The following is a 21,730-nucleotide window of genomic DNA, read 5'->3' as shown; positions in this document are numbered from 1 at the left end:
TGAGGCTCCCTGGGCGCTGGGGTGCTGTGGCAGGGGGGTTGCAGAAGTATTCTGGGGAGGGTATCCTGGGGAGCTGGCCTGCAGGAGTGGGTGTGGCAGGGCGGGGTGAGGGCTCAGCTAAATGACTCATTGGCTCCGAGCAGGAATGCAGATGAGCCGGAAGCAGGTGCAGGAGGGAGCAGGGAGGATGTTGAAGAGGCAGGAGCCTTACTCTGGGTACCTTTCCCCAGGGGCAGGGAGACTGGTTATCTATCAAAGTCTTAAGAGTTGGAAGGGACATTGGCAGCCTTCTCTGCAGCCAGGGCTCTCCCTAGCTCATGCCTCCTACAACTGTGTGCACATCCTAGAACTCTGCCCTTCTCCCCCCACCCCTTATGACTTCCAGTGTCACTTGAAGCCCCCAGGGATGGACCCATGCCAAGGCCTTCTCTGACCTCAGTTGAGCTGTGCCCTCCTCCAGCCCCTGGGGACATTTCCTGAAGCTCAAGCAGGAGCATGGTGGGGCTGGGCTGGGGAAAGGAGATGGGTCTTGTGCCTGGTGGTGGGCTGGGTCAGGGGAGGGAAGGCGGGGACCAGATCAGCTTCTTGGGTGGGGCTGAGCGGGTGCTGGGGTACTTTTCATGCTATCAGCTAAAAGGCTGAAGGTCTTTGTGTTTCGTCCTCCATGGGACACAGTATATACACCCCAATCCTGTTCTAAAACACCTTGCCAAGTGGGTCAGATCTGTCCATTTTACAGATATGGACACTAAGGCTCAGAAGGTGAGTGACAGCTTATAGCAGCAGAGCCACGAGTTAGAACCTTGTCTGCCACAGCAAGTCCAGAGCTACCCCACGCCACACCGCCTTTTTTGGAGGGATTAAAAAAATTCATTCTTCTCCTTCTGAGCCAGGGACATTGCTTTCTGCCCAAAGCTGGAATGGGACCGGGGGTTGTGGGTGGATATTAAATGTAATATGTTTATTAGTATTAGAAAGAGACTCTGAGACCCAGGTGAGCCCTGGGCTGAGCTCCGGGGCCTGGCTCCTCGCTCCCCACACTTACGTTCTTATTAATGGCACAGCACTCTGGCGCCTCTGGGCCCTGAGCTGTGGAGGCCAAGTGTATCTGTCCAAGCCATTTGCTTTATTTGTTTTTAATTTTTCTTATGGGATAAACGTAGGTCATGAGGACTGCTCTCTTTTTGAAAGCACATAGAAATTTTTGTTTTTTAACCGAAGAAATGCATGTAATGATTCTAAAAAAAAAAAACCAAAAAACCAACCCCTCAGGCTCTTTGTGAAAGAAAGCAGTTTGCTGTGCCGCTGCCCTCCTCGTACAAGCCCCATCTGGAAAGGAGCCACTTACTTTTTCAGGTGTGGCTTCAAACCTTTGAATAGGACGACGTTTCAGGGTCTGTGGGGTTCACGAGAATGCCTTTAAAGTCGCAGACACCTGCTGTCTTTCTTTTACTTTGTTCTTACTCTCCTTATATATAGGGCTTCCCAGTTCACAGATGAGAACATTGAGGCCCCGTGCATGGGGGGTCCTGCCTTCCATCCCCCAGGCCCCCAAGTGGGCCTCCTCTTACAACCTGCTGGCAGGATGCATCCCTTGGGAGGCACCCCTTGCTCTTATGACACATGACCGCCAGCCCTGGGTTCCCAGGAAAATGGCACTGGCAGAGGAGGGGTCAAAGGTCAGGGCTAGTCAATGTGGAATAACAGCTCCGGGCGGACACCCAAATCCTGCAGTTCCTTGTTTGATCTTAAGGAAGTTGTCCAACGTCAGCAGCCCAGCTGCTGGGGTTGTGGCAGCAACAGCTACAGTGGTGCTCAGGCAGACAGACAGGCCCCTCCAACTTGCAGGGGAAGGCACGGGTAGAAGATGATGGATTTCTTGAAGAATCTTTTGGTGAGTGTCCCAGGCTGTGGAGGAGTGCCTGGCCAGGCCCTGCTGCCCGAGCAGCCAGACCCCCTTCTCCTTTTGCCTGGCAGGGAGCCCCTGGTGGCTCTTGGCCTGCCATGGGGCATGGAAGCCACCTGTCACTCAGGGGAAGGAGGGACAAAGATCAGGGACAGTGGGGACTATGTGTGTGGAGGGGGTTGTGGGAGGCCGCGGGACAGAGTTGGGGACAAGAGCCTTTCCTCCCTGGCCTGGAGATCTGAGATGGGGTCCCGGCAGGGGACCGGGCGGGGCTCATCTCTGTGCGAGTCTGACAAGGCTTGTAGGCGCTGTGCTGGAGCCTGAGGGGCCCCACGGCCGGCTGCAGGTGGGGTGCCCAGGTGAGAGAGGGAGGAGGGACTCTCTTGCTGGGCTTCTGCCTGGCTGTGCACACTCGGAGCTGGCCAGGCCTGCCCTGTAGGTCCAGCCCCCTCTCCCCTTTGTGCCGTGGCGCCCCGGATGGCCCTGGCAGGGGCTCTGCGTCCTGTCACAGAGCCCCTGAGCCGTGCAGTCAGTGTGCACCAGGTAGTGGTGTGTGTGCAATGTTCCTGGCTGGCGTGAGGAGTCAAGGTCCTCTCCTGCCAAAGCCAGATTGTCCTTGAAGGCTCCGTGGATCTCTTGTTTCTTCTGTGCCAGGACCTTTGTACCGTCCTAGGGAACATGGGGGTCCTGGATTGACTGGGTGAGAGTGGGACTGCTGGGCTCTTCCTCACTCACAGATCTGTCTGCTGTGGGCTGGAGTGGGCCGTGTTACCCTCCTTTCTCTAGGAGAGCTGAGGGTGACAGTTTAGGGATGAGTGTGGGCAGTGACAGGACGCTTGTTTGGGGGTAGGGCTAAGGCGTCCTCCAAGTCTGAGGCCGTGCCACTGCTAGCTCCAGGACAGGGGGTGAGCCTGGTGACCCTGTGACTAAACAGAAATGGCCTGAACCCCCTGCACCTTGGCAGGGCTGTGGAGTGGCATGTTGGAGTTTTTAAGTTTATTTATTTATTTATTTAGAGAGGGGGAGAGAGAGAGAGAGAGAGAGAGAGAGAGAGAGAGAGAGAGAATGAGAATCCCAAGCAGGCTTCACTCTGTCAGCACAGAGCGGAATGTGGGGCTTGGTCTCATGAACCGTGAGATCATGACCTGAGCCCAAACCAAGAGTTGACAATTGACTGAGCCACCCAGGCACCCCTGTTGGAGGGTTTTAAGCTGGAGACCAGTGTCGTCTGCTTTATCTTTCAGAAAGACCATGTGGCTATCACATGGGGAGCTGATTAGGGAGGCTCTGGTGTGGAGGCCGCTGCATGGTCCTGCTGAGGGACAGTGAGACCTGGTGGAGGCAGGGTGGATGCGGAGAAGTGCTCAGACTTGGGATGTATTTTGACAGTGGACTTGCAGTCAGATTGGGGGTGAGGGATGAGGGATAAAGAATCCAGTGATGACCCTGGAGATTTGTCCTGAGCTTCAGGATGGGTGGAGGAAGGCTTTCGAGGAAGAACATTAACAGGAGTTCCGTTGGGGCTTGTGAAGTCTGAGATGCCCATCAGACATGTGCGTGAGATGTGGAGTTGGCAAACCCAGATAGATCTGGACTTGAATCTGGGTTCTGCCTTTACTGGGTGTTTACTCTGGGCAGGTCGCTTAACCGCTCTGACCCTCCCACCCTCTCACCCACTCCCTGGGCACTTGTGAGGCTTCTGTCGTGGCATTTGTGAAGTGCTTGGTTCAGTGCCTGATGCATCATGGGTGCCCAACAGAGGACACCTTGGGGCTTGCTAAAATTTTGCCTACATCATCCCATTTTCCAGCTCAGGGACATTCCTATTGGCTTCCTATTGTACAGGGCAGAGCTTGGAACTTGTCTTGTGGGCTGATTTGGCCAAATCAGAGTTAATACCTGTATTCCTCAAACTATTCCAAAAAGTAGAAGAGGAAGGAAAGCTTCCAAATACATTGTACAAGGCCAGCATTATCCTGATGCCAAAACCAGCCAGAGACACCACAAGAAATCCATAGGCCAGTACCCCCGGTAAACATAGATTCAAAAATCCTCAGCAAAATATTAGCAAACTGCATACAGCAATACATTAAAAAGATCATTCGCCGCAATCAAGTGGGATTTATTCTGGAGATGCAAGGATAGTTCAATAATCGCAAATCAGTCAGTGTGATAAACCACATCAACAAAAAGAAGGATAAGAATCCCTCAATATAATAGAGAAATATGAAAACCCACAGCTGACATCATGCTCAGTAGTGGAAAACTGAGAGGTTTTCCTTTACAACCAGGAATAAGACAAGGATGTCCTATCTTGACACTTTTATTTGACATAGTACTGGAAGTTCTAGCCATAGCAATCAGACAAAAAAAAAAAAAAGTATACAAAGTGGTAAAGAAGTTAAATTGTCACTATTTGCAGATGACATTATTATACAAAGAAAATGCTAAAGACTCCACCAAAAAACTACTAGAAGTAATAAATGAATTCAGTAAAGTCACAGGATACAAAATTAATACCCAGAAATTGATAGTGTTTCTATACTCTAATAACAAAGTAGCAGAGAATTTAAGTAAACAATCCCATTTACAATTGAACCAAAAGAATGAAATACCTAGGAATAAACTTAACCAAGGAGGTGAAAGTCCTCCAAAAACTATAAAACATTGATGAAAGAAATTAAAGATGACACAAACAAATGGAAAGATATTCCATGCTTATGGATTGGAAGAATTAATATTGTTAAGATGTCCTTATTACCCAAAGGAATCTGCAGATTAAATTCAATCCCTACCAAAATACCAACGACATTCTTCACAAAGCTAGAACAAATAATTCTAAAATTTGTATGCAACCACAAAAGACTCCAAATAGCCAAAGCAATCTTGAAAAAGAAGAACATAACTAGAGGTATCACAATTCCAGATTTCAAGATATACTACAGAGCTGTAGTAATCAAAACAGTATGGTACTGGCACAAAAATAGACACATAGATCAATGGAACAGAATAGAGAGTCCAGAAATAAACCCACACTTACATGGTCAATTAATCTATGATAAAGGAGGCAAGAATACACAATGGAGAAAAGACCGTCTCTTTAATAGTGTTGGGAAAATTGGACAGCTATATGTAAAAGAATGAAACTGGACCACTTTCTTACAGAATACACAAAAATAAACTCAAAATGGATTAAAGACCTACTGTGAGACCTGCAACCATAAAAAGCCTAGAAGACTACACGGGTAGTAATTTCTCTGACATTGACCATAGCAACATTTTTCTAGACATGTCTCCTATGGCAAGGGAAACAAAAACAAAAATAAACTATTGGGATGACATAAAAATAAAAAATCTTTTGCACAGCAAAGGAAACCATCAACAAAACAGAAAGACAGTTTAGTGAATGAGAGAAGATATTTTCAAATGATATATCTGATAAGGGGTTAATATCCAAAAGAACTTACACAACTCAACACCAAAAATTTAAAAAACCCACCCAGTGGTTCAGTCAGTTGAGTGTCTGGCTCTTGATTTCAGTTCAGGTCATGATCCCAGGGTTGTGGGATCGAACCCCATGTCTGGCCTGTGCTGAGCGTGGAGCTTGCTCGGGATTCTCTCTCCCTATCCCTCTCCCCTAGTCATGCTTCCCCTACCCCAGCCTCTCAAATAAAAAAACAAACAGACAAACAAACAAACCACTCATATCCAATAGTCTGGTCAAAAAACAGGCAGAGAACCTGAACAGATATTTCTCCAAAGAACATATACAGATGGTCAGCAGACACATGAGAAGATGCTCAACTTCACTCATCATCAGGAAAATGCAAATTAAAACCACAATGAGATGTCACTTTACACATGCCAGAATGGCTAGAAATAATAAGTGTTGGCAAGGATGTGGGGAAAGATGAATCCTCATATACTGGTAGTGTGAATGTAAATTGGTGCGGCCACTGTGGAAAACAGTGGAAGTTCCTCAAAAAATTAAAAATAGAATTACCATATGATCCAGTAAATCCACTATGAAGAAGAATACGAAAACACTAATTTGAAAAGATACATGCACCCCTGTGTTTATTGCCACATTAGTTACAATATAGCCAAGATGTGAAAACGGCATGTCTGTTAACCAATGGATAAGGAAGATGTGGTATATATGTATTCAGTGGAATATCACGTAGCCATAAGGATGAGATTGTGCCATTTGAGACAACATGGATGGACCTAGAGGGTATTGTGCTAAGTGAAATGTCAGACTGAGAAAGACAAATGCAGATGATTTTACTCATAAGCGGAATCTGAAAAATCCCAAATGAGTAAACAAAGGGCAGAATCGGACTAATGAATACATAGAGCAGACTAACGGTTGCCATCAGTTTTGGGAGGGGTTTGGAGGATTGGGCAAAATGGGTGAAGGGGAGTGGGAGATACAGGCTTCTAGTTATGGAATGAGTAACTCATGGGGATAAAGGACAGCAGCATAAAGAATACAGTCAGTGACATTGTAGTAATAGTGAGGTATCAGGACAGGTGGTAGCTACTCTTGTTGGTGAACATAGCAAAATGTGTAAACTAGTCAAACGTACGCCTGAAACTAATGTAACTCAATTGTACTACAAAAAAAATGTTTTGGCAGAATGTTTTCCCTTGAGTTTCCAGATCAGCTGTAGGATCAGCTTTTCAATTTCTACAAAGAATCCAAGTGGGATTCTAATAGAGGTTGCATTCTAGATTGTTTTGGGTAGTATTGCTATTTTAAGAATATTGTCTTTCAACCCATGAGCAAGGGATGTCGTATCATTTATTTATGTCTTTTTAAATTTCTTTCATCACTGTTTTGTAGTTTTCAGGGTACAAATATTTCACCCCCTTGGTAAAATTATAGTAGATTTTTAAAAATGCTATTGTAAATGGAATGGTTTTCTTAATTTTCTTCTCAGATTTCTCATTGCTCATATATAAAAACAACTGAATTTTGTTTGTTGAGCTTGTAACAAACGGTTTTAAATGTCCTTTATTAGCTTTAGTAACGTGTGCATGCGTGTGTGTGTGTGTGTGTGTGTGTGTGTGTGTGTATGTATTCTTTGGATTTTTCCATATTGGTTCATGTCATCTATAAATTGAGATTGTTTTATTTCTTCCTTTCCAATTTGGATGCCTTTTATTTCTTTCTCTTACCTAATTGCTTTGGCTAGAATTTTTAGTACACTGAATAGTAGTGGTGAGAGTGGGTATCCTTATTTGGTTCCTGGTCTTATGGATAAGTTTTCAGTATGCTTTCAGTGTCATTGAGCATGACTTGGGTTTATAAAAAAAAAAAAAAAAAAAAAAGTCCTTTATCATATTGAGGAAGTTTCTTTCTATTTTTAGTTTTCTGAGTATTTTTATTATTGGATTTTGTCAAGTGCTCTTTCTGTATTAGTTGAGATGATCATGTGTCCCTCCCCCCTCCCCCCATTCTATTAATATGATGTATTACCTTGATTTTCCTATGTTGGACCAACCTTGCATTCCTGGGATAAATCCCATGTGGTCATGGCATATGGCACGCTGTTCAATTTGGTTTGCTACTGTTTTGTTGAGGATTTTTGCGTCTGTATCCAGCAGGGATACTGGTCTGTAGTTTCCTACCCTTGTAGTTTCTTTGTATGGTTTTGATAATGAGTTAGGAAGTGTTCCCTCCTCTTATATATTCTGGAAGAGTTTATGAAGGATTGGTGGTAATTCTTCTACTTCCTCCTCCTCCCCTTCCTCCCCATTTCTTTTCCCCATCCTCCCCCTCCCCCTCCTTTTTTTTTTTTTTTTTTTTTTTCTAAGTAGGCTCTAAGCCCAGCATGGTGCCCAGGTGGTAATTCTTCTTGAAATGTTTGTTAGAATTTACCATGTTGCCATCTGATCCTGGACTTTTCTTTTTGGGAAGTTTTTTGATTATTGAATCAATCTTTTCACTTAGCCCTTCACTCTTATGCTACTTGCTTGGTACCTGTAGTCATTTGCATTTTCGAATCCTTGGAGATTTAAATAGAATTCTGCCTAATTTTTAAGATGTTCCATAAGAACCCAGCCATCTTCCCATTCTTCCTGATGCTCTTCCACCTCTGCTCTGGCCAGGTTGGTCCCTATCACACATCACCTTCATTAAGTACAATGAATTCCACAAGTTAGTGGTTCTCAGTGTGATCTCTAGACCAGGAGTATCAGTATCACCTGGCAACTTGTTATAAATGGAGCTTCTCTGGCCAGGAATTAGAAGCTTGCGGGGGGAGGTGGCTCGAAACCTGTTTTTCAACGAGCCTTTCAGGCAATTCTGTTGCATCACGGTTGTCATAGTAAATAAAGACCCCTGGAGACTCCTGGCCCAAGATGACACAGCTGAAGTAGTGTCTCCAGGCGCCAGCAGCCGAGGAGCTGTGCTCAATGTGAATTGGTGGGATTGGAGCCCAAAGAAGGGAAAGAGGAGCAAGAAGGTAGGATAAGAGAGAAGGGGAGGGAGGCTTGCATGGAGCACTCCTTGTGCCTGGATGCAACTTATTGGAGGTGCCTGTTGGGGGTAGAGTTGGCTGTCCAGGATGAGGGGTACAGTCTGTGGCCAAAGAGCAGACAGTACTTACTGGCATCAGCACTGGCCTCTTTAGCCCAGACTCCTAAGCCGAAGACTCAGCCTCCACCGCCTGCTTCGTTCTTGGCTTGCTTGGCAGAGTAATCAGTCTCTCATTCAGCACGTGTTCCTGGAGCATCTCCTATGTGCCAGGCAATTCTAGGCCCAAGGACATAGCAGTGAACGAAATCAAGGGCCTGCCTATGAGGATCTCCTATTCTAGCGAACCTACCCTTTGTCTTCTTGTGGGGAACATCCCCAGCGTTTTCCGCAGGCTTTGGCAGCTAGGCTGGTGGCCAGCTGGCCCCCTCCCCCTGCCCGCGCTGTGGAGGGGGACCTCTAGGCCAGCAGCAGAGTTAGAGCAGTGAGACTTGCGCTCTGGCTAGGCAGCCATGGGACATATCCTGTCTGGCTCCCTGTGGGGGGTGTGCTCTGTGTTCCTTAGCTCTCCCAACCTTCCAAAAATCTCTTTACAAAACTCTCCAGAAATCCTTTTCTTTTGCAGTGTCTTCCTTGCCTATGGGGACAGGAAGCTTGCTCTGTTTCCCTCTTCCCCCAGCACCACCCAGCCCATGTCTCCATCCCATTTTCCTGGAAGCACCTTCTCCTCCATCCTTGTCTTGTTTCCATGTCTCTTGTTGCCGTCGACACACCTTTGCCTCTTTGGTGTGTCCTAGATTCAGATAGGCAGGGACAAGGAGACAGTTGCTACCGTGCACGAGCGTGTTGTGTTGGGTGCTCTGCCACGCTCTGCAGACTGGCTCACGTTACCCCACCGCAGCCCACTCCCAGGCGCAGGTGCTCAGACGACACCGTCCTGTGCTGTGAGCAGCGGGCGTGTGGTACGTCCTGGGCAGGGGTTGTAGAAAGGCCGTTCACGTGTAAACACATCCTGTCTCCAGGAGGGGAAGAAAGGAGCTCAGAGCTAGGGCAGGTTGCCTAGCAGGGACCCTATGGGCAGCAGGTGGGTGGCAGTGAGTGTCCCTTCTCCAAGTAGGGTCGGAGGGAGGATGAGGGAGAGGGGGCAGTGCTGGTGGAGACCTCCCCAGCTGAGATATAGCAAGAAGGAAAGAACAGGTGGCTGCTTGTCTGCAGGGAAAGGCCGCATCCAGATGTAGGGCTGCTGTGGACCAGATGGAGGTAGGGCGCAGGGCAGCGAGATGGAGGTCTGTGGCCTCCTACACTGTGCTCCTTCATGGCTGCTTCTCCGTTGCCTGGGCAGGGGCTGACACCCAAGTGAACAAGGAGGGGCGTCTGGAGGATTTCTTGAGGCTGACCTTGCAGGTGCTGTTCTCTTCTGCTCCTGCTGCCGTAGACCTCCTCCTGTGTTCACCCCCAAGGACTCGCTTTGCCCTTCTAGAGGAAGGCCTGATGTTTTCTATATTGGGAGGTGGAGAGGACAGGGGTGGAATCCAAACAAAAGCCTGGGGCCCAATCTGTGACTTCCTTGGTTGAGCGCTGGCTCTCTGTGATTATCTCATGGCTTACTTGACTGGCTGTTAAAGGGGAGCCCAAGGGGACACGCTGGCTGTGGCTGGGATTTGGGTGGCAACCGTTGTTGCTAATAATAAATGGGACAGCTGAGCGGATGCTATTGATGAGGAGACTGAATTACATTTCTCTGTGACAATCCAATGCTGGCTTCCTGATGGAGGGGGAATTCCCTTCCTGAGGATGCCTCGGGCGGGACTTCATTCTGTCTTGAAGGGCCTACGGGACAGTGCTAGTGAGTCAGTAAGCATTTATTGAGTGCGTTCTGTGTGCTCTTGGCTGTGTGACGCAATCTCGGGGGTGTGGACGGCGGTAGGTGTGAGTGGCCACAGCTGCTGTTCCCGGCTGGCCTGAGTCACCCTGCTTCTGGGTGGAAAAAGAGACTTGCTCTTTGCCATGGCTGGACTGTCCCATAGGAAAGTTCAGTGAGTCACCGAGAAGTGGGGCCGGCACAGCTGAGGCCAAGTTGCCACTGTTCTCTGCTCTTGGGCTCTGTCCACGCAGGAGTCGCTGCCCAGTGCATTCCTCAGGCCCGAGGCCGGATCTCAGCCCTCAGCCTCCCATCTGTGCCAGCCCCAGCATCCTCACTTGGGAAACGCAAACCCATTTTTAACAGTAATCTAAACACACTGCCTCTGGGAAGACTGATAAAGCTGTGTTCTAAATCCGGAACTGTCCTAAAGCTTCCAGACCATCTCTCAAAAGGACACAGCTCACTTCCAGAGCAAGCTTTCTTTTTAGTTTTTTTTTTCTATGTTTGTTTATTTTTGAGAGACACAGAGAGACTGTGAGCGGGGGAGGGTAGAGAGAGAGAAGGAGACACAGAATCCGAAGCAGGCTCCAGGCTCTGAGCTGTCAGCACAGAGCCCGATACGGGGCTTGAACCTACAAACTGTGAGATCATGACCTGGGCCGAAGTTGGATGCTTAAACAAGGCTTAACCGACTGAGCTACCAGGCGCCCCCCAGAGCAAGCTTTCTAAGTGGTAAATAGCAACTACCAGCAGGAACTGCGTGCTCGCCTTGGACCAGGCCCCGTCTGGTACTTCCTGTCCACGTTCTCACTTCGCCCTCACGTGAGCCTTGAAAGGCCTGTCTGCCTTGTTGATCCACTCACTGTTCATTGAGCACACATCATGCTTCTTCATCTATCCACCTCTGTCCACACAGTAACCACTGCCTGTAATGGCCTCTTCCCCCTCCCTAGCAAAGTGATTTCAAAGTGATTTCTGTTTATCTTTTAAGGTCTAGTGGGATCCCGCTTCTCGCCAGAAGCCTTCCTTGATGGGGTGGTGTTAAAATGTGTCCACACATTTTTTGATACTTCCCTCCTCAAGAGGTGGAAGCTAATTCCACCCCCCCCCCCCCCTTGAGTGTGAGCTGGTTGTGTGGTTGTGGGTACTCGCATCCAATGAATAGGACAAGGGGGAAGGGATGGTGTGCAGTTTCACAGACGAGGTCGTAAGAGGTGCTGTAGCTTTGCCTCTCAGATCACTCACTCCGGGGGGAGTCAGCTGCAGTATTTTGAGGACATTCAAGCAGCCTCTGGAGAGGTGTGTGTGATGGAGGATGGGGCCTCCTGGCAGCAGCTTTGTGAGCAGATCCCTCAGCCCCAACCAGGTCTTCAGGTGATGCAGCCCCCGTTCATGTCCTGACTGTAGCCACCTGAGGAACTCCGAGCTGGAACCGTACAATGAAACCACTTCTGCATTCCTGAGCCAAAGAAATTTAGAGTCACTAAGTTTTGGAGTCATTTGTCACACAGGAGTAGAGAACTCATACACTTGACCTTCCAGCCAGAAGTGCTTCATGCCTCCTCTGAACCACTGTGGCACTGGTCATCTGTAACAATGCTGAGCAGCTTTGTCTAATAATTGAGATGAAATACCCTGGAGTCCTCGCCTGGCACTTGCAGTATCTAGTCCGTGCCTTGCAGGTGCTTAATCATTTGGGGTTAACAGATCAGACAATACAAGGGCATTGTCTAAGAACACACAAATACGTATTTTTTCCCCACAAAAGATCTTTTGATTGCTGCTTTTCATGGATAACAGAGAGTAAACTGGATAGGAGGGTCATTTGGGAGAGCCTCAGTCTGTAATCCACAGAGCCACGGTCAGAGCCGGGAATGAATTGGCCCGAATCCAGGGGCTTTCTGTGGACACCAAAGGCAGTGTACTTGTGTCCCTGGATACCCGGTAATGAAGACGAGAGAAGGGCCTGGGGCAGGGGCTGAGGGAAACAAAGAAAGGAATGCCAGAGCTTTTGCTGTGTGTCGAAGCCTTAAAAACTATTGCTGGGTAACAAGTTACTCCAAAAATAATTTATAGTTGTTGCAGATAATTTAAAAAATACTGAAAAGAAAAAAGGAAAAAAAATATCCTTAACCCATAACTTATTTTGACATTTATCCTTCAAGTTAGTATTTTTTGTCTGGATGAGTGATGTGTGTATGCACATCAGACCTATCTATCTGTATCGATACCTACATACCTATGCATATCTATGTATTTTATACCTGTATATTGATATCTTTATGTGTATATCATATAGGGGATACACACACACAAATAGGTTTTTTATATCTAATTGAAAAAAAATGGGATCACCTAAATTCCATTTGTCTCACTTAGCAGTGCATCTCGAATCTTTTATTAAAAAATTTTTTTTTATTTTGGAGACTGCGAGTGGGGGAGAGGGGCAGATATATGATTTGCAAATATTTCTCCTATTTTGTGAGGTTGTCTTTTCACTTGAGAGTGTCTGTTGAAGTACAAAAGTTTTTAATTTCGGTGAAATTAAATCTAAATTATTGTTTTTTGTTTTTGCTGCTTATGCTTTGGGTGTCATATCTAAGAATCCATTCCTTTTTTTTTTTTTTTTTTAATTTTTTTTTCAACGTTTTTTATTTATTTTTGGGACAGAGAGAGACAGAGCATGAACGGGGGAGGGGCAGAGAGAGAGGGAGACACAGAATCGGAAACAGGCTCCAGGCTCCAGGCTCTGAGCCATCAGCCCAGAGCCTGACGCGGGGCTCGAACTCACAGACCGCGAGATCGTGACCTGGCTGAAGTCGGACGCTTAACCGACTGCGCCACCCAGGCGCCCCTAAGAATCCATTCCATATGCAGTGTCACAAAGACTTACTCCTATGTTTTCTTCTTCTAAGAGTTTTATTTATTTTATTTAAACATTTTTTTAAATGTTTACTTTTGAGACAGAGAGAGACAGAGAGCATGAGTGGGGGAGGGGCAGAGAGAGAGAGAGGGAGACACAGAATCTGAAGCAGGCTCCAGGCTCTGAGCTGTTAGCACAGAGCCAGACGCGGGGCTTGAACTCATGCACCGTGAGATCATGACATGAGCCAAAGTTAGACACTCAACTGACTGAGCCAACCCATATGTTCCTTCTTCTAAGAGTTTTATAATTTTAGCTCTTATATCTAGGTTGTTGATTCATTTTCAGTTCATTTCAGTAGATGGTGTGATCTAAGGGTCCAACCTCATTCTTTTGCACATGGCTATCTAGTTTTCCCAACATGATTTGTTGAAAAGACCCCGTTGAATAGTCTTGGCACCCTTTTTGAAGACCGATTGCCATAGATCTATGGATGTGTTTCTGAACTGTCACTTTCATTCCATGGACCTACAGGCCTATCCTGTGTCAGTACCACACTGTCTTGATTGTTTTGCTTTGCAGTAAGTTTGAAATTGGGAAGTATGAGTCCTCCAACTTTGTTCTTTTGGCTGTTCTGGGCCCCTTGAATGTCAGTGTCAATTTTAGGATTACTTTTTAATTTCTACAAAGGATTCAGCTAGGATTTTGATAGAGATTGCGTTGAATCTGCAGATCAGTTTGGAGGGTGTAGATCTCCTAATCATACCAACCCTTCTAGTTGTGATCATGGGATTTATCTCCATTTGTTTTTAACTTCTTTAATTTCTGTCATCAATGTCTTGTGCTTTTCAGAGTATATGTTTTTCATTTATTTTGTTAAATCTACATGTAAGTATTTTATTCTCTTTGATGCTATTAAAATGGAATTCTTAATTTTATTTTCATTGTCCATCGATAGTATATAGCAAAACAATTTTTTTTTGGTAGGTTGATCTTGTGTCTTGCGTCCTGAACTCATTTATTATATTATTTTTAGTAAGTTTTGCTTAGTGAATTCCTTATTTCTCTATATAAGATTATGTGAATAGAGAGTTTCAGTTCTTCCCTTCCAGTTCGGATGCCTTTTATATAGTTTTTTTGTGTTTTTTTTTTTTTTTTTTCTTTTGCTCAACTGTTCGGGCTAGAACATCTAACACAATGATAAACAGAAATGATGACAGTGGATATTCTGGTCTTATACCTTCTTTTATGGGCAAAGTATCTAGTTTCCCATTATTAAGAATATTATTACCTGTGATTTTTTTTTTTTTTTTTTTTTTTTTTTTTTTGGTAAACGCCCTTTATCATGTTGAGGAATTTCCCTTCTATCTAGTTTGGTGTGTGTGTGTGTGTGTGTGTGTGTGTGTGTGTGTGTGTATGTGTGTGTGTGTTTAATTTTACTCAAGAAAGGGTTTTGAATTTTGTCAAATGCTTTCTTTAGTCTTTGAGTTGATAATACGGTTTTTGTTTTTATTCCTCTGGTTTTTATATTCATTGATTTTTGGATGTTAAACCAACTTTGCATGACTGTAGTAAGTCCCACCCAGTCATGATGTATAATTCTTTTTAGAAGGTGCCGGATTCAGTTTGCTAGTATTTTTGAGAATTTTTGTGTCTATATCCATGAACTATATTGGTCTGTAGTTTTCTTGTGATGACTTTGGTTTTGGTGTCGGGGTAATACTAGTCTTCTAGAATAAGTTGGGAAGTGTTCCCTCTCCTATTTTAAGAGTTTCTGAGGAATTAGTATTACTTCTTCTCTAATGGCAGGATTTACAGCTGAAGCCATCTGGACCTGGGCTTTCTTTGTGTAGCTTTTTGATTACTAATTCAATTTCTTTTTTTATGAAATATATATATATATATATATATATATATATATATATATATATATATTTAGATTTGCCGTTTCTTTGAGTCAGTTTCAGTAGTTTGTGTATTGCTTGGAATTGTCCATTTCATCCAAGTTATTTAACATATTGACACCTATTTGTGGTATTTGAACGTAGCTCATCGTAACCCAAACAGTGGTGCGGTGAACATTCATCCTTTTGTTCCCATGGAAGTGTGTTCACAGCCCAGATTCTTAGAAGAGGAATTGCTGGGTCAGAAGTCTGTGCGTGCAAATGTTGATGGTTTCTGCCCTTTCGTCCTCTTACTACTCATCTTTCTCCCCTTACTGATTTGTATAAATTCTTTCTGTCCAGGAATCTTGGTCTCCTGGAGGTTGGAGCTAAGAAGGATGCACAGAATCAGTGGGGAGGATAGGTTTGGGAGTTGTGTGTTTGACAGCTCCTTCTGGTCAGGGGTGCTGATGTGGTGAAACTTGTCATCCACTCTGTATATTCACAGGTGGGGTTTCCAGACCCTTAAGCCCAAACTGCTGGTGGGTCAGAGACTCTTGCCTCTGATAGGCCAGCTTTGATCTGGGACAGGTCATTTGAAGCCAGGTGACTCCTCAAGCGTTCTTCCCGCGGTGGTTCTCTCTGGGAATTCTGAGGGCCGGGGGGCTCCTGGTGATTCTGGCCCATTGGTGCCTGTGGAGGAAGGGAGGGATGCCCTACCTCTGCGTAAAGGAGTGACAAGATATCCTCGTTTTTCATTATCACTGCTTTTGTTTTCTTTTGTTTTCTTTTGTTTTGTTTTGTTTTGTTTTGTTTTGTTTTGTTTTCTTTTTTCTTTTCTTTTCTTTTCTTTTCTTTTCTTTTCTTTTCTTTTCTTTTCTTTTCTTTTCTTTCCCGTTCATCTGAGGACTATGTTCTGGGTGCTCGTTAACTCACGGCTTGCCAGTGCCCCGATGTGGGCAGTGATGTTGTGACCAGACAGTGTAGCTGTTTCTATGGAGGGGAAGCTGCTGAGAGCGTTTTGTGTGCATTTTGTTAGGGCAGAGCTTTTAGCCACTCACCCCCCCCCCCCGCCCCCCTTTTCCACTTCCTGTTTCTCCTTTTTGCCTTTACCTGGAATTTACAAAGGCTGGCACCAAAGTGGGTTAAAGATTGGATTTACATAGTTCGAGATTTAAAAAAAAATCTCTCCAGGTCCCTGGAGGCTGCAGTTGGGTCATTTTCAGGCTTTGCTCACAAGCTCCAGGGTCCCAAAGAGGTGCTCTGGAGGCAGGGGACAGGGGCAGGCACATTTGGAACTCAAGCCCCCATGGCTGCCCTGGCCAGGGTCCCTGGAGGGCTGTGTTGCTACTAAAGTTGGAAAGCTACTTGTGTTGGACTCCTTGGCCTCACTGTTGGGTTGAAAATATTCCAAACATGACTCCTTCTGGAGGCTTCATCCTGGGGCTGACAGGTGCTTTAGGGAACTTGGCTTTTCCCAGGGGCCCTATAGACTCCTCTCTCTTGACAGAGACTGAGCGGCTGCTCTCCCCAGGGCCATTCGCCAGCCTGTGCATGTTTCGTTTTTTCTTTTGTTGTATGGGGCATTCTGGCCCTCCAGCCCTGCAAAGGCAAAATCAAATTACCTTCTCTCTTGATCCAAATGACTCTCATCCCCCGGGAAGCCCTGGGCTAAGTTTGCAGACAGTTGGTAAGGAGGTTTTCTCAGCAGACCTCCTGACTGATGTATCTTCTTTGTGTCTTTCAGTCTGCGGAGTTCTTTGAGATGCTGGAGAAAATGCAGGTGAGCCTCGCCAAAGTGGGGTAGCTGAGCCATGGGTGGTGGGCGTGCTGTAGTGACCTTGGGGGATACGACACCAGGCAGAACCTGGGAGCCTTGGAGGGAAGGGAAGAGAAGAGAGAACTCGTAGCCTGAACTACCTAAGGCCATTTTCATGCTGAGCAGCAGGAGGATTCTGGGAAGCTCCTGCCTGAAGGAAAAAACCAGAAAATCTCCTCCGGTAGAACAGATGCAATACACAACCTCACAGATGTGGAGAGGGCTTGAAAGGGTCCGTTGTTCCTGGGATGGGTTGGGAAGAAAGTCGGAAAAAGAAAGCCCTTTCCTAGGGGCGCATCTTGAGTCTGGGAGGCAGAGCTTCGGGTGAGAGACCCGCCCGAGGTCGAACCCTGCACCTCACACTTGCTAGCACAAGTTCCTTCCTTTTTCTGAGCCTTCCGGCTCCTGTTTTCTATCTGTTCACAGCACTGTTTTCACCTCCCTCTGACACCAAATGTGTGGTTGTTTTCCCCCCACCGAACAATTCTGTGACACCAGCTTGGTGTCCTGCAGTTCAGCTCCGTTCTGACACTGTCTACCAGAGAGAGTGTCAGATCCCACAGGGTATGGGCTCTGCCCCGCAAGCCTGCCCCCTGCCCGCTTCAGATGCCGGCCACGAGTCTGTGGTCACCTGTGCTTCTGACCAACAGGCTATGAATTTGAGGGTCCCATGATTCCCTGCTCGGGTTCTATTCATTTGCTAGAGTGGCTCAGAGAACTCAGAACAGTTTACTTACTAGATTATCAATTGATTATAAAGGGATATAACTCAGGAACAGCCCGATGGAAGAGTTGTGGAGGGCAGGGTATGCGGGAAGGCCGGGAAGAGCTTCTGTGTCCTCTGGATGTATCACTCTCCCAGAGTGGCCATGTACTCACCAACCCGGAAGCTCCCTGAACCCATCATTTGGGTTTTTTATAGAGGCTTTATTACTTAGGCATGATCGATTAAACCATTGGCCACTGGAGATTGATTCAGCCTCCAGCCCCTCTCCCCTCCCACGAGGTTGGGGAGGTGGGACTGAAGGTTTGGAGCCTCTAATGGTGGTTGGTTCCCCTGGCAACCAGCTCCATCCTTAGGGGTGTCCCAAAAGTCAACCTCATTAACAAACTTATAAACAACCTTCTTGCTTTCACCTTTATGGCTCTGGAGCTGTTTCAGGAACCAAGGACAGAAGACCAAATATTGTAACAAAAGATGCTTCTGAATGCTCCCATTGCTCTCGTCACTTACGAGATTCAACAGGCTGTAGGAGTTCTGTGCCAGGAATGGGTGAAGACCAGAGTATTTGTTGTTATAAATCATGCCGCAGCCCTTATAAATAATAACAGAAATACCCACTCACACGATTGTTGGGATGAAATGAAATAATGTATGTAAATACTTGATAAGCATTGCATAAAAATCAGTGTTCAAAATGGATTTGGGGGGGCACTTTATAATTACTCCTCACCAAGGGGCCAGGGCTCACAGGTAAGAACTGGTGCCCTGGGAAATTTGGGGGGATGTCCAGAAGGCTTAACTGATATGGGTGGGAAGAAGACGCTGATTTAAAAATTAAAAAAAAATTTTTTTTTTAATGTTTATTTTTGAGAGAGAGAGCATGAACAGAGCATGAACAGGGAAGGGGCAGAGAGAGAGGGAGACACAGAATCAGAAACAGGATCCAGGCTCTGAGCTGTCAGCACAGAGCCCGATGTGGGGCTCGAACCCACGAACCACAAGATCATGACCTGAGCCTAAGTCGGTCGCTTAACCGACTGAGTCACTCCGGGGCCCCTAAAATTAAAAAAAGTTTATTTTTGAGAGCCAGCACTAGTGGGGGAGGGGCAGGGAGGGCGACAGAGAATCCAAAGAGGGCTCTGTGCTGACAGCAAAGTGTCCGATGTGGGGCTTAGAACTCACAAACGAGCCATGAGATCATGACCTGAGCCGCAGTCAGATGCTTAACCAACTGAGCCACCCAAGCGCCCCAGTAGCACATGTGTTTTAAGCACTTTTCTCGGCTCAGACAGTAACAAGTCTTAGCTCATTTCTTCCTGAAAAGTCCACAGGAAGTAGCTGTATTATTATCATTATCCTCTTTTCACAGGTGGGAAAACTGAGGCATAGAGATCTTACTTAAAGCACTCAAGGGTTGTGGGTAGTAAGTAGCTTCAGGGTCAGAAGGCTTAGCCATTATGTTATGATGCTTTCTACCCTGAGTAGATGCTACAGGTTCAGGGAAAGAAGATTCCATGGAAATGGTGTGGAAGCTCTAGAGGAGAGGCAGTTAGGGTGCCACTGCGGTCCTGCGATGCAGGTGGAGACACTGAGGTGCTCACAGGAAAGCCAGGTCTCCCTAATGATGGGGAAGGGGAGGGACCGTTTGAGGGAGAAGTATTGTAGTGGTTGTGTCATTATCACCCAGAAGTTACTAAGATCCTCCAGCAGTGTGTGGACTGCAGACCGATTTTACATACATTTAGGGACTTACAGTCGGGTTGTGGAAACAGGGGTGGCGTGTGCCTTGGCAGCGAGGGGTGGGAGACCGTGCGCAGCTACGTGCTCTGCTGCCTGGCGTAAAGTTGGGATTTTCACCGGAGCCCATGAGATCCTGACACTCTGGGAAGCTGGCAGGGGATTTGCAGCTCCCCCTGCCTTCTCTTCGTTTGGTCCCACAATCCACCCATCCATCCCTCACCCCCAGCTGGAGACCCCTGCCTCCCCTGCAAAGGGCTCTCCCAGTACATAATTCAGTCCTACTTAACTGGCCTCCTGCTGGTCTGCCTTCTCTGTGTCCAGGCTGCTGGGCTTGACTTCTCAACTAGATTGGGACCCTCCTGAGGGCAGGGGTTTGGTTTTTATGCTCTGACGTTTGTGGCAGCAGACACCCGAGGGCTTGCCTGTTCCATCTCTGTTGAGACGGCCAGGGGCTGAAATCCAACTGCCTGGGGTTTAGGTCCCTGCCCACTGGGCCCCGGCCTCCAAGGGGCCCACACTTTCCAGCTCTTCTGTATGTACAAAACTCATATATGGGGAAATGGTGGGAGCGAAGCAGGTGGCGTGGTGTGGCCAGATCCTGTCCTTGGGCGTGGGCCACCTCTTCTCACGCTGTGGTTGTGGAGACTGACTTTCAGAGCAGTCAGTGCCCAGGGCACTCTGCGAGTCATGGAGAGCTGGAACTCAGATCTGGGACTCCTGACCTCCCCTCCACCCCCCGCCTTCCCCCGACAGTGGAGGAATTGGAAGAAGGGCACAATCCCTATGAAGCAACCGAGACTGAGGTCCATTTTGTCCTGGGTTCAAGTTTTAACCCTGGCACTGTGTAGCTGAGTGTCCTTGGTCAAGTCACTCTACCTGTCTGATCCTTGATTTCTTCATGGTGAGGAAAAAGGGGGGTTAATGATAATACTGATTGCAAAGGCAGATCCATGGAAAGGAGAGGAGAGGGCCCAGAGCTGGGTGATGGCTCTGTGTCATTGGGGAGGGGAGGAGTGGGGAGGAGGTTTGCTTTCCTGCCCAGGGGCTGTTCCCAGGTAGGGGTGACTAATGCAGGACAAACAAAACAAACTTCTGACATCACCCCCCTCCCCATCTGCCCAGTTTGCCTCCCTGGACAGGGTCTGCAGGGCCACCCAGGTGGTTTTCTCCCTGTGTGGGGAGAGGAGCACCTGTCCGGTGGGAGGGGTCCTCCCACACCCTCCTGAGCAATGCTGCAGGGTGACTCAGCCCAGAGAAGTCCGGAGAAGCCGAAGTCTAAATCCAGCCAGTGAGCGGGAGCCCTGGGCTCCAAGGCCTATGAGATATGATTGTGCGCTTAGACAGACAGCCTGGCTTCAAATCCAGGCCCTGCCACTCAGTAGCTGTGCAACAGCAGAAGCAGCCGCCTCCCTGTGCCTCAGTTTCCCTTTGGTATAAAGACGCTGAGGGCTTCAAAGGAGACAACCGTGGGAGGGCGCTGAGGAAGCTTAAAATCCCCATGCATTATGTTATGATTAGGATGGTCTTCTCTCCAGAGGGGACCTGTTTGTCCTAGTTATCCCACCTTCTCATTCCCTTACTCAATTTATTCAAACAGTCTAATTTAACTATGTGCTCCTGTCTTGAAAAAACCCAGTGAAGTCAGATCTTGACCATAGGACCACAGGACAAGGCACTGCTTCCCAGAAATGAATGAGCGCCAGGCCCCCTGCCTGTCACCTGTGGGTCTGCCCCCCAAGGAGGGAGGGCAGCTGTGGGGGCACCAGGTCCAGAGTGCTGGCTTTGACACCATTCGGACGTGGGTTCCCATCCTTGCCCCGTACCTACTGGTTCTGAGAGCCTGGCAGAGAGATGTCAGTGCCGGCATGATATTGCTCCCTGGGAATGATGGTAATAATTATCTGTAGCCAAACCAGTCACTCTTTCAAGGGCTTAACCAACGTCATCAACGTTTAACCTTTACCACACTGGTAGCTGCTATTACCGTTTGGGGTCTACAGAAGGGAGCGCTGTGCCACAGAGGTTTTGTGACTTGCCCAAGGTCCTAAGTGGCAGTGTTGGGATTTGAACCCTGGTGATCTAGCTCGAGCCTGTGCTCTTAGTTGCCTGCCCTACTGCCTTACTTGGAGCTGCTGTGGGGACTGAGTGTGACAAGGTGTGTGATGTGTAAGGACCGGGCACAATCAGCTGTAGCTATTATTACCAACCCCATCAAGGCAGGGGCTTGCGAATCTCAAGCGAACCCTCCTTTTGGCCCCTTTTATGTGACCTTTGCTTTTTCATGAGTCCTCTTTTCCGTGTTGCCATAGGGGATCAAGCTTGAAGAGCAGAAGCCGGGACCCCAGAAGAACAAGGTGGGCTGTGTGGATGAGGCGGCAGCCCTGTGGGCCCGACGAGGGGACAGCCGGCGTGCTGGGGTCTGCCGTCTTCCACCTGACTTCCACCAAGAG

General features: G+C 47.3%; 1 protein-coding gene across 10 annotated transcripts in view; it reads left to right on the top strand.

The window, feature by feature from the left end:
• RAP1GAP2 (RAP1 GTPase activating protein 2) overlaps positions 1–21,730 on the top strand; it is a 223,685-nt gene that overhangs the window by 145,228 nt on the left and 56,727 nt on the right. For 9 of the 10 annotated variants that reach the window (XR_009614433.3, XM_060646970.3, XM_060646974.3 and 6 more), the window contains 2 exons: positions 16,745–16,780; positions 21,590–21,634. Coding sequence is in view for 9 of the 10 variants with exons in the window: in XM_060646970.3 (XP_060502953.1) it covers positions 16,745–16,780; positions 21,590–21,634 (81 nt within the window). In the remaining variant the exon portion in view is untranslated. Of the gene's footprint in view, positions 1–663; positions 1,895–16,744; positions 16,781–21,589; positions 21,635–21,730 lie in introns of those variants that run through there. The other variant, XM_060646976.3, reaches the window with a different exon arrangement.

The sequence above is a fragment of the Panthera onca genome, chromosome E1 (assembly GCF_046562875.1).
Source record: "Panthera onca isolate mPanOnc1 chromosome E1, mPanOnc1 haplotype 2, whole genome shotgun sequence".
Lineage (NCBI taxonomy): Eukaryota > Metazoa > Chordata > Mammalia > Carnivora > Felidae > Panthera > Panthera onca.
Note: the sequence above shows the minus strand (reverse complement) of the source record. Positions and strands in the feature narration are given on the sequence as shown.